At 39.6% G+C, this 13,641-nt stretch overlaps 1 protein-coding gene across 3 annotated transcripts in view; it reads right to left on the reverse strand.

Annotated features, from left to right (window-relative positions):
* The window catches only part of LOC137625788 (protein SCAI-like), a 156,202-nt gene that overhangs the window by 58,207 nt on the left and 84,354 nt on the right, over nt 1–13,641 (reverse strand). For all 3 annotated transcript variants that reach the window (XM_068356678.1, XM_068356679.1, XM_068356677.1), the window contains exon 6: nt 12,511–12,604. In XM_068356678.1, coding sequence (XP_068212779.1) covers nt 12,511–12,604 — 94 coding nt within the window. The remainder of the gene's footprint in view (nt 1–12,510; nt 12,605–13,641) is intronic.

The following is a 13,641-nucleotide window of genomic DNA, read 5'->3' on the forward strand; positions in this document are numbered from 1 at the left end:
TGCTTGAGGTCTAAGAACACTCACCTCCTTCCTCTTCAAGACCTTCTCCATGATCTCCTCTGCCTCCTTCAGGGGGAAAAAGGACGTCTTCCCATAGGGGCAGGCTTCTCAGGGCCCTCGCTTCCCTGTCCGGCATCCTCCTCAACAGCTTGCTCAGGACAGTGTCTCTCCTCCTGAGTACCCAGTTGGCTGATTGGGCTAGGGACTGGTAGGACAAGAACTTTAGTGCCCTACCTCTCGATATGATTAGCGCCTTCAGGAGAGCCTGATTCCCCAGAAGTGAAAGGTCGTAGGAGGATTGAACACTTATGAGAGTGGAGGCCCACCAATCTAGCCAAGTGGCGACGTTCGCTAGGTCTTTTGCCATCTCCTCCATCATAGTCGCCTCTGACTGGGAGAAGCAGATTGGGGCTGATGAGGCCCTGTCTTCCGGGGCCCCTTGGCCTAAAACTTCGAGGGAGGGTTCCAACTTGCAGGCCCCTGGACGTTGACCCTCCGGAAGGTAGAATTTACTCTGGGACCTCAGTCCCTGGAGCAACTTCGAGGAGCTCTGAGACTTGGGGGGCCTCTGCATTGCCAGACACAATCTTGTTGACGTGAGCTCTACCGAGCCTCACGTCTCTGGCCACTGGAAGAGCCAACGGAGCCCTCCGCTGGGCGGGGGCCTCCATTTGTCTATTGAGGCTAGAGCGCCAAGGATCCTTGTCGGAGGGTTCAGGCTCCTCAATACGATGGTGTCGTCTAATGAGGCCTATCACCCTCCTGTAAGCCGAGTCCTCCGCTGGGGCGCCCTCCACGTCGTCGTCGATGTCCTCCGTCTAGAGGCCTACTTCTCTAGAGGGAATCCCACAGGCGGATGCCTCCGCGTAAGGCTCTGGACGCAGAACGGGCATTGCAGTGGTGGCGAGGGGCTCCGTCCTCCGTCTGTCCTTAGTCATGGAGGACGCGGCTTCCGTGGGCATGCCCGATGGAGGAAGCCGTCTCTCCTTCTCCAGGGTCCGTGGTGCCACTTTCGAGGGCATGACGAGGCTGCCCGTCCGAGGGGGCTACTCCCTCCGCTGGGCGGATTGAGTCGGAACCCTCGTGGTCTTATGCCTGTCGGAGGAGTTACGCAAGGCCGGGTCCCTCCGTGGTTCCAGCTTGTGGCTGGGGAAGAACCTTCCTGGAGACTTGTCTCTGGGTCGCCAGCCTGAAGTGCTCGGGACCGAAGTAAGGTCCACGAGCTTACTGGGGGGGATGACCACCCATTCCTCCTCTGGTGATCTGTTCCTCCTGAATTTTTTCCTAGGAAACCTGGACGCCTCCTGCAGGAACACTTCCGGAACTGATGACGGCGGTGCTGGGGGAGAGCATGGAAGTTCTACGTTGAGGAACCAAGATCCGAGGCCTTCCTCCAACCTCAACGGGGACCTACAGGGCGTCCTAGGAGTGACCCATTCAAGGGGATCCGCCGCCGGTGAGTCTTCCTTCTCTGGGGTGCCTTCAGCTGCGGAGGTACCAGAAAACCTGCCCATGATGAGGGCGAAGAGACAGGGACAGTTTTACTCCACATGGGATCATCCGAAGAGACGTGACCCGCGTGCACCAGGGCATCGTCTCTAGGACCCCCACTAAACTCACCTTTAGCCCCCCCACTTGGCTGGAAAGATGCTGCTACCCCACTATCATGGATAAAAGACTCTTGGGGAAGAACCTCTGGCTTCTTCCACACAACGGACTTACCTCGTCCCCTACTCTGGGTAGGGGAAGATGGAAGGGAAACCCTACTCGACGGTCCTTCTGGAGGCGTAAAGGGCGAAGAGGTGTTAACCTTCTTGGGCGAACGCTTGGCAGACTTCTTTTTCTTGGCACTGAATCGTACCCACTGGACCTCACTCCAAGAAACGCACTCCGGAAACGTGTCCGACGGAGAACACACACTACCCCTGCACGACGAGCACAAGGAATGGGGGTCTACCTCCGGCTTAGAAAGAAACGCACCACATGACTTCCCAGCTCTAGGCCAAGGACAACGGCGGGGATGCTCCATCACGCACTATCGCAACACCGCAAGACACAGGAACGCAGCGGGAAAGGGTAATAAGGACAAGGATAACACGTGAGAACACAAGGGATGGATAAGGTAACCGCACGGGGACACAAAGGGAAAGCACAGGGATACCATGTGGGAACCACGCGGGACACAATGGAGTCGGGGACACAAAGGGTCGCACTGAGATAAGGAGAGCGTCGAGATGATATCACGAAGCGACCAGAGAACTTACTGAGGGTCGAGACCCAAGCTAGCACGCTCCCTGACCCGGGACTAGCCTCAGGGCACGTATCCTTCCACCTGAGGTTAGCCTTCACAGAAAACGGAAGTAGGGTAAACTACACAAAACTCTGGTCGGATGAGAGGAGATTTCCAGGTACTAAGAAAGTAGTTCAAGGTAAGTTTCCGTGTTTGAACAAAGTGGCATTATCAAGAGAAAAGGGCCAGATACAGTTCACCGACATGGGGGAACTTACCCTCTTCCCTGACCCCACGTTTCTCGCTAAAAATGAACTTCCCACCAAAAGATGGGGCCCGTGGAGAATCTGCCCACTGAAGGAAGATGTCTCTCTATGCCCAGTGGAGAGCCTTAAGGTCTCTCTTCAAAGAACTTCAGACTTTGGTGTAGGACAACTCTTCAAAGGAGAAACTTCGGGTAGTGACCTGTCACTAAAACAACTAAGAGCAAAAATCACCTACTTTATTCGCAGAGCGGATCCTGACAGTACACCCGCAGGTCATGATCCTAGGAAAGTCGCCTCTTCCCTGAACTTTTTCCAAGGAATGGATTTTGAAAGCCTCCGATCCTTCACAGGCTGGAGGTCACCTAGAATATTCTTCAAACACTATGCGAAGCAGGTGCACGAAGTGAAATGATTTGTGGTGGCAGCAGGTAGCGTGATGAAACCGGCTGTTTAGTGCTGCGTAGAACAGTGAGTTTTTTCAGGACTTTAACTCAAACGGGTGCTTGTGTTGACCCTAGTGCGATACATAGTGATTTCAAAGGACACTCAGTGTCACTAATAGACTGTTCTTCATCAAGGTGAAGTGACATAGATTCTTACATGTGTGCCACATGTTCTTGGACATGAAGTGTATAATGATTTTAAAGACTGGCGTTCCTCTGGGAACTTGTGCTTAAAGGCAAAATATTTCCCTTTCAGATTCCACATCGTCTTACTGAAAATCTATGTCTATTATCCAATATTATTATTGTACATAATTTTCCATATTTCCATGCAATTTTCAAATAAAATATTTATTCTATTTACCATACGCATCTGATTTCACTCCTATCTTTCATATGAAAATAAATTGCTGTTATTGTTTTATTGATCCCATTTCCATGGTTAATTATAATTAATGTACCTACTACCTGATATACACTCACCTAATGGTATAAATTTGTTCCTATACAAATATTTAACCTTCCGATCTGTCTTCGAGACCGGCACGATCTCTTCATCCAGGTGAGTTTATCTTCGTCAGGTTACTTCGAGATGTTCCTCTTGTCCAATTAGGACTTCCTTGCCAGGGGGGCTGGAAGCCAGGTCATTGTAATGCCACTGGTAGTGACATTTAACGGAGATGTCACGGTCTCTTCGGTTACCAGACCGCAGGAATATTAGTCGAAGTAGAAGGCACTTGAAATGGGAAAAAATCCACGATACATTAATTCTCTGGTACACTTCCATCAGGACGACATGGCTTGAGCCCAAAAAACGGATTTTGAGCGAAGCGAAAAATCTATTTTTGGGTGAGATGGCCATGCCGTCCTGATGGACCCACCCAACTGTTCCAGTTCAGCCTGCCAGGCCCCTACCTGCTATACTGTATCGCGGAAGCCAGTAGGAAGCTGGACTTAGGAATGAGGACGGACGTGACGTCACACAGTATGGCGGACAGTTTGTTTACGTTGCGAGTACCGTAACAGTAACGAAGGAGGGTAACTTTGGAACGGCTCCTCAGTTACCTCGCCACCTTTCCCCCTCGAAGCGTAAACACTATGTGGGGTGCAGATAGCCATGTGGCATGTTAACGCATGCGTCCCCTGTTGATATACGATATCCTAGAGGGAAACCTTTAGGGTACTCGCACCAGAAGTTAGAATTCTGTGAAACCTTTAGTTTAATTCTCTGGGAATATCTACTGTAGTCATATATACCCAAAGGAAGCTACTGAAGGAACCTTCCACCAGGACGACATGGCCATCTCACCCAAAAATAGATTTTGAGCGAAAAATTAGCTAATTTATTCTAATTCCGATACTTCACTCCCTTTTAGGAATAATAGTAGTCATCCAGTAGTACTGCACAGTATATTTTTTTGAGGTCCTTGTTAATTCTTTCTTTATTTGTAGTTTCATTATGCAATACAGTACAGCATAATTTTTAGTCTATATTATTATTATTATTATTATTATTATTATTATTATTATTATCCTCATCATTAATATTACTTGCTAAGCTACAACCCTAGTTGGAAAAGCAGGGAAAATAGCCTAGTGAGGAAAGGGAACAAAGAAAAATAAAATATTTTACGCACACCAACACCACCAAAATAAATATTTTCTATTTAAACGATAATAAACTTTAACAAAACAAGAGGAAAAGAAACAAAATAGAATTGTGTGCCCGAGTATACCTTCAAGCAAGGGAACTCCACAACAATAAGTATTTTCCATCAGTTCCTGCTATGGACGCTAGTTAGTAAACTACCTCTGTTCAGATGATCGTCATCACTCTAATACTCCCCTCCTCTTCATTTGTATCTGATGTCATCTGGCTTTCTAGCTTCTCTAACAAAAAATTTTGGCTTCAAGTTAGGTGATGGGTTTACTTTCGTTATATTCTGTGCATTTCATAATTTGTTATAAGGTGATACGAGTTTTGTCTTTAATGCTGACTTTCGTTTAACTCTGCAAACTTTGGATTACCATTTATCTCAACATTGGATTCTTTTTAGATGGCATTTTGAGCTGAGAAAACAAAGAAAACAGCGCAGATTCTGAAAGGGTATGGCTATCAAATGCAAAAGCTGTGTAATGATATGGCATACAACAGTTGAAAAAACAGCAAAAGATATGAAAGCCTTATTTCGTTTAGATATTCAATAAAAAGGGTTAATGTAGCATAATTGGTAGTAACAGAAGAGACCAGAAAGAAAGGCTGGAAAATTGCATATATATATATTAAGAATTTTAAATGTGTATAATTTGTATTTTTCCTTACCATACAAACCTGCGTCTTTTTAAAGTGAGGATTCATTATCAGCTTCAGGAGCTGAATTATTATTATTAAAAGAAGGAGTTTTACCAGCCCAATGAGTCAAGCTTGACTCTCACAGGGCTGGCCCGAAAAAAAATCGGGATATAAAGAAATAATCTTATATCAAAAATTCAATTGATAAGGAAAAAAAAATAAATAAATGAAAAAAAGGAATTATATATATGTATATACAGTATATACTTATAATCTTTAAATATTCTAAATATGGGTGAATAGATGGATGAATAGATATATATATATATATATATATATATATATATATATATATATATATATATATATATATATATATATATATATATATATATATATATATATATATATATATATATATATATATATATATATATATATATATATATATATATATATATATATATATATATATATATATATATATATATGAAATCTGACTGATGAAAATAATTAACAATATATTAAATCTATGTAATTTAAAATGAATTTGTAAAAAAAACTTAGGTAAAAATTTAGATTCTATCAATAATACGTGAATTCCTTAAAAAGGTTAAAATTCTAGAAACAGAAAAATGGAGCTGAAACAGCCGTTGATTTTGTTAACTATGTATTTAATGACAGGTGTTGATCGTGGGCTTGCAGCTCTGCCTACTTTTCACTTCTGACCTTCAGCTCAGGACTAAGAAGGGTAATTGTGGTGAGAAGTTCAAGTTTAAAGAACTAAGATTTGTAAAATGTATTATTTGTTCCTTAGCTTTTGTCCTATAAAATAGGAAGACTTCTATGTGGATGGAATTCTCCCTAGAACAAAACAGGTTGGTTCTGTTTCTTCCCTGCACAGGACCTTGCTGGTCCTGTACAGGGGTGAGGGAGATAACTCCAACAGCCTCCTATCAGCCCATTATAGAGACAAGTAGGCTGATAGGGTCTGACTAGCACTTGGTACTCAGTCAATGAAAGGATCTTTCTCCCAGAAGGGGAGATGCATTCTGGTGTCTGAAATGAAGTAAAGTGTATGATGACAAATAGGTTTGGTATTCATTCCAGAACCCTCCCCCTTGTTATGGGAAAATGTGGGGAAAATGCTTCTTACAGATCTAATCTAATAAGAATGGTGCTAAAAAATATAGCCTACAAACATCAATGTCAGATCCAGTGTATATAAAAGCACAGTTGATTTATCCACAAGGTATGGGAAAGAAAGAAAGATCAAAGGAGACAATCATTCTACCTTTCACTCCAGACTCAGAAAGGTCGAGAGCACCACAAAAAAATTCCACACTAAGAAGTCCAAAAAGAAGGATGTTGTTCAGATGGCGCTCGCGTCGTGGCGTGGGTGGTGTGGCGCTGGTGGTTGGCTAGGGCCTTTGTATTGGCCCATCCCTTTGACGAAGGAATTATCTAAATGGAAGACAACCTGTGAATAGTGGATTTCACGCGCCTTTGCTTTATACACGACACCCAAAAGGTGCTCGCGCGAGGGTTGTAACCTCAGCATTCCATGCTTTTATCTTTCTCTGGTATAATTGGAAGGTTTTATCAGAAAAGATATATAAGAAGGACTCTTTTCACCGGGCGCCACAGGTCTCTCCCCAGAAATAGATTTTTCCTTCGTCAAAATCCCTTTTCTGTCCCATGTGGGAGCTGTGTTGGCTACAAAACTACTTGAACGGCCACCACAAGGCCAAAAACCAGTGCCATAGGACTTGGGTAGACGAGAAGTGACCAAGATGTTAAAGAAAGGAGTCATAGAAAGGTGCAACCTCAGATGTAATAATATATTCGAGCCTAGTAAATATTGAAAACCAATGAATCTCTCTGTATATAACCATTACTACTCAAATCAAAGTAACAAACTTACAAAATTTGAATTCACTTCTATGTTTCTAAGAGCATTACAAGTTTGTAACTGAATATATTGAGGATGAAATAATAGAAATTAAGAATATAGGCAAGAAATTGAAGTACCCTGATATTGTATTAAGAACAACAAAAAAGACCTTCAGTAATAACAGGGAAAACTATAATACACAGAACCTACATGTACTTCCATATAATAATTTTTTTAAAGAAATTCCCCAGTTGTTAAAAAACTAATGTCAATGTACTATTTAAGAGCAACAATAAAAATAGCCCTCAAAAATTTCCCTGACAGTGCAAAGGGATATATATATAATATCACATGTAATTCATGTGAAAAATTCTATAGTTAAACATGTTATATTTATGCTATATGCAAAGAGATCTGCAAGCTTTATGAAACGAAACTAATTACTTAGTATAAAGTTTCATTATTTCTATTGGCAAAGTTATTTCTTATATCACTATTGTATACAAATCCTCTGCCATTTTTATCACTCCATCTCTATTGTGAATATTTCTACTTTCATCCTTTAAAGCAAATAAATATTCCAAGTCCTCTCTTCATCAATTTGATGCTTCTTCCTTCATTTGGTGCTTCCTCAATTTGGGTCTGATTGTGTTTTAGAATGAGCTGGGCTTTTAGTTTATTGTTTTGAATAAATATCACAAATTTTAAGTAATTTGTATTTTTCCTAACAATACTTACCGAGAAACACTTTCTTAGGAGGTTACTGGTAACTCCTCTCCGACAACCAGAGTTTTACGTAGTTTCCCCCTACTTCCATGTTCTATACTGTCCTGAATAACGGGAGATAACATGACCTGGGGGCATTGCCCGATGAAGGTAGCGCGTCTTTGAGAAGCCATCGCCAGTAAGTTTTCTGGTCGGTTCGTGAGCACACGTGCTTCACGACGCTCCTCATACTCCGTGCGATTCCCTTTGTGTTTGGTTCCACGTGCTTCCCACGTGATCAGGATCTCTTAAGTCTCTGTGTCGGAACAACTGCTAATTCTATTTCACCTCTCTTGGATTTTACTTTATAAAGATTTTGGTTTTTTCTAATAGTTTTCCTTGATCTTGTTTCGGAACTTTTCCACCAATCTCTTGTATTGATTCCAATACAAATTTTGTTAGGTTACTGTTCATTACTTCTTTATTTGCTTCCATTCCATCATGTAGTAGATTGGCCAAGGCACCAGCCATCCATTGAGATACTACTGCTAGAGAGTTATGGGGTCTTGCCTAGCCAGACAGTACTACATTGGATCCTTCTCTCTGGTTACGGTTCACTTTCCCTTTGCCTACACATACACTGAATAGTCTGGCCTATTCTTTACAGATTCTCCTCTGTCCTCATACAACTGACAACACTGAGATTATTAAACAATTCTTCTTCATCCAAGGGGTTAACTACAGCACTGTTATTGTCAGTGCTATGCTCTTGGTAAGGGTAGTAGAGACTCTTTAGCTATGGTAAGCAGCTTTTCGAGGAGAAGGACACTCCAAAATCAAACCATTGTTCTCTAGTCTTGGGTAAGAGTTCTCTTACTTGAGAGTACACTCGGGCACACTATTCTATCTTATTTCTCTTCCTCTTGTTTTGTTACGTTTTTATAGTTTATGTAGAAAATATTTATTTTAATGTCACTATTCTTAAAATATTTGATTTTTCCTTGTTTCCTTTCCTCACTGGGCTATTTTCCCTATTGGGGCCCCTGAGCTTATAGCATCCAGCTTTTCCAATTAGGGTTGTAGCTTAGCAAGTAATAATAATAATGTAGCTGGGGGTACATATTTTGTTTTGCTAAAGTAAACTCATCAGAATTGTTATCTTATTACAGGAGTGTTTATTTTCTTTCTTAAAATTGAATTTACTCTTTTCTTAGATCTAAACAAAATTTTGCTACTCAACATTCTATGGTCTCTCGACTTTAACTTATTTAACACTGTTACATCTTCAACTAAATCTTTTTCATTGATAATAACCCTTTTACCCCCAGGCTATTTGGAAATTTCCAACCCTTAACCCCCAGGGGGTTATTTTTTTCCCAGCACATTTTGCAGTATATTTCTTTTAAATTGCTCTAACAGCCTTAAATTTTGTCATAGAGAGGTCAGGTTGGTCTCATTCTCTTGGAAAATGCCTGAATTTTCTCAAAAAATTATCGAAAATATGAAAAAAAAAATTCTTTATAGCATTTTTTTGCAAGGACGTACCGGTACGTCCATGGGGGTAAAGGGATGGCTTTTGTGAAACGTACCAGTACGTCCTTTGGGGGTAAAAGTGATAAAATCTATTTGGTTTTTCATTTCTCCATTGTGCTTTTCCATGTCCATTTTAAATGTTTCCCTTTACAGAAAAAAATCTTCATGACACACACACACATGCATTGATATGTATATATACATGTTATGATATGTTTATGCTGATAGGGTTATATATGCACAAGTATGTATATGCCTGATAACCATGTGTGTAAACATGTATATGGGTGTGCATACATCTATGTATACTATGTATATGCATTTGCATGCAAACAGGTATATATGTATGATTACGTTTATGCATTTATATGGACAAGGCAAAAGAAAAAAATTACCTGCAATATTAAATTACCCCACCTGACACTTGGCTAATGATAAAAAAAAACTCACTCATACACACACCTGAGAATATAAACCCTGGTAGTTTGTTTGTCAGTGAAGTATTGTTCTGCAATCACCTGTACGTATGTTTGAACTCTCACTGTACCAAGCTGTAAAAAGCCCTCTCTTAATAAATCAGTCCTCTGAAGAAGGAACATATTGTTCTGCAATCACTTGTACGTATGTTTGAACTCTCACTGTACCAAGCTGTAAAAAGCCCTCTCTTAATAAATCAGTCCTCTGAAGAAGGAACATATTGTTCTGCAATCACCTGTACGTATGTTTGAACTCTCACTGTACCAAGCTGTAAAATGCCCTCTCTTAATAAATCAGTCCTCTGAAGAAGAAACAAATTGTTCTGCAATCACCTGTACGTATGTTTGAACTCTCACTGTACCAAGCTGTAAAAAGCCCTCTCTTAATAAATCAGTCCTCTGAAGAAGAAACATATTGTTCTGCAATCACCTGTACGTATGTTTGAACTCTCACTGTACCAAGCTGTAAAATGCCCTCTCTTAATAAATCAGTCCTCTGAAGAAGGAACATATTGTTCTGCAATCACCTGTACGTATGTTTGAACTCTCACTGTACCAAGCTGTAAAAAGCCCTCTCTTAATAAATCAGTCCTCTGAAGAAGGAACATATTGTTCTGCAATCACCTGTACGTATGTTTGAACTCTCACTGTACCAAGCTGTAAAAAGCCCTCTCTTAATAAATCAGTCCTCTGAAGAAGGAACACTAAACTAGTCAGGATTTAAACTTATATTTTCTTTTTCGTTTTTCCTATGGTTCTATTACATATATATTTATTTATGTGTAGAAATCATGAAAGATGACATGTGATGAATATAAAATACATAATAGCCTTGGAAGGAAAACTGACAGCTGTAGTATCCCCTTCTCCTGTATAACTACGATGTCTTTGCATATGTATTCTCATTGTTGAGTTTGTTAATGTCCCTAATGAACAAAAGAACGAACTCCAATCAAGTCTTTTTATTTTTCCTCCCGTGGCTATAATACATATGTATATATATTTATGTATATATGACCACCACTGATTAATGATGTCAGGATAGGATATTAGTTTTGACTTCGACTAAAGATGAGTGGCCATTAATGACCAGATATTGCCTTGAAGGGAAGAAAATAGGATATTTTTTAGCCTTTTGGAATAGCGGGGACAAAAGTGAAGCTTGGAAAACAAAGCAATATGATCATCAAATATAGGAATAGATTTTTTCATTAAAATTTCCTTTTTCCTTCACTGAACTTTCCATGTCCTCATACCACATTCTACATTTTTATTCTCTAGTCTGGCTTGCCTTTATTTACAAATACTCCAAACTGACCTTGTGACCTCATCATATCAGGTACTCCTTACATGCTGGTGCTTTTTTAAAAGAATTCCTTCAATCTTCATATTTATCATTCTCACTTCCATTTCAAAATTACCTTTTCTTTTTCACTTCAACCATATAATGACCATTCCCCTTCTCGCCATATGTACCTTTAACTTGCTCTTCTATCTGTTCTAAACTCTTTCACTAACTAGTCTTTCTTTTCAAGGTACTGCATACCTGAAAACATTTGTATCAGAACATTTTCATCAGCTTTCTTTCATCTTTACCAAGTGTGTTGCCACCAACACAATGAGCTTTCTAACCTATGATCTTTCAATAAACTCCTAACGTAAGCGTAACCAAACAAATGTTCGTGATTATCTCCTGATTTTGTGCTTGAATCTTTGTTACAAATCTTCCTCCTCCTCACATATCTTGACCACTGCCTCCAATTTGTGAGTTATTCTAAAGTATGTGCTGTCAAATGTAGATGGACTAATCTAATAACATTTCTCTTTGATTTGCATTTGAGAATTCCAGCCAACAAGGTTCTAACCACAGTTATTGAGATAAACTTGGCTACTAAGACTTTTATGTTGTTATTTTTTTCTACTCTTTAACTCATATTTGGTCATTTTGTTTGCAGGACTTCAGAGAACCATATGTCATCCCCCTGATATCCCCAAGGCCTTCATAACCCTTTTACCCCCAAAGGATGTACTGGTATGTTTCACAAAAGCCATCCCTTTACCCCTATGGACGTACCGGTACGTCCTTGCAAAAAAATGCTATAAAAATTTCTTTTTCATATTTTTTATAATTTTTTTTGAGAAAATTCAGGCATTTTCCAAGAGAATGAGACCAACCTGACCTCTCTATGACAAAAATTAAGGCTGTTAGAGCAATTTAAAAAAAAATATATATACTGCAAAATGTGCTAGGAAAAAAATAACCCCCTAGGGATTAAGGGTTGGAAATTTCCAAATAGCCTGGGGGTAAAAGGGTTAAAAGTGTTTGACATTGAACTCTGTTAACCAAACTTTCTCCTAAGAGGTTTAGACATTCACTTTGTAAACTTATTTCTATCTTTTTACCTAAATACTTTACATCTATCACTGACAAGGGACCATCACCGTTCCTGCTCACTTCATATTCTTTTTTTATCCTTTATTTCTTTCCTCCATCAACTGCCTTTTCTTGTCTACGTCCACAAAGACATAATCTCTATATTTATAATTATGTCCCTTTCATCTTTTAACAAGATTTAAAAAGGGCAAATTTTATTTGGAAAGAAAATTATGAAATAAACATTAATAAATGTGAAGAGCAGAGACTGCAAACAGTAAAATCTAAATTCTTACCTGGTCATTACAATTGCCAACTATCAATATTTCTTGTAACGTTAAATTCATCATAGGCGTCTTCTCTAAGGGAGGTGTATTGTGCCCACTCAACCTGTAATTGAGAAAAGGACAAAATAAAAAATATTGTACAGTAATGAAAATCTTTTATGATGAATTCTTTCTAATAAAAACCTAGAAATTCAATCAACAAAGTCATAAAAAACTGGGAGCAGTCATAACTGAAGTCCAGTATTTGGCTGGAGCATTATGATATATATATATTTCAGCTGCAGGTTTATACAACTAGACACTGCATGCTAATAGCAAGTAAAAGGACAGTGAAGTATAATGTAATGTCTATGACATTTAATTAACTTGATTTCTTTTGATTATCATTATTATTACTGACAAACCAATAACCTTAGTTGGAAAAGCAAGATACTATATGCCCAAGTTGTATCATGAGAATTATTTGAAAACAATTATTCTAAAAACCATTTTCTGGGCTCAACCTGTGCTGGCCAGTGAAATGCTCCTATAGCACCATTTCTAAGGAATATAACTGCTAAAATATTACCAGAGAAAAAATGCATAGGAATGCTAGGTTGAAATAGCTCGCTCACCTATTGGTGTCCGTATAATCTAGGGCGTAATTTCACCAGAGGTCTCATACCATTTAGATGTCTCCTCTTCAAAATCCCTCAATAGTGAGGTGCGGTTCAACCTCCCCTGCCGCGCAGACTAGTACTACTAACTCTACCCACAACCAACTTAACATTAAGTTGGTTGTGTTTACCTCGGTGTTTTTTGGATTATTTTCCCTTTTCTACGCATCAATGGCGGAATCCCAAGTTACTCCATCGAAGTTAAGTACTTTATCCATGAGTTTTAAGCGTGAATGGGCAGTGTAGCCTTTGTTTTATTAATTCAGAAGTGATTTATAGTGAATAGCGTTCCCGTTCTAACCGTTCATGGTTCCACGGTCCTGCCCTTTCTCGCTAGTTCGTTCGTTATTCCTTTCATTGTTATTCGTTCAAACTTTTTAGGAGAATTTTACCTTTACACCGATTATATGCTTTCAACTTTAGCGTATCATTATTATTTTTATACTATGGTATCAGTGTTATGTATCATTAAGGCTCAGTTATG

This window comes from Palaemon carinicauda, chromosome 32 (genome assembly GCF_036898095.1).
Source record: "Palaemon carinicauda isolate YSFRI2023 chromosome 32, ASM3689809v2, whole genome shotgun sequence".
Taxonomy (NCBI): Eukaryota; Metazoa; Arthropoda; class Malacostraca; order Decapoda; family Palaemonidae; genus Palaemon; species Palaemon carinicauda.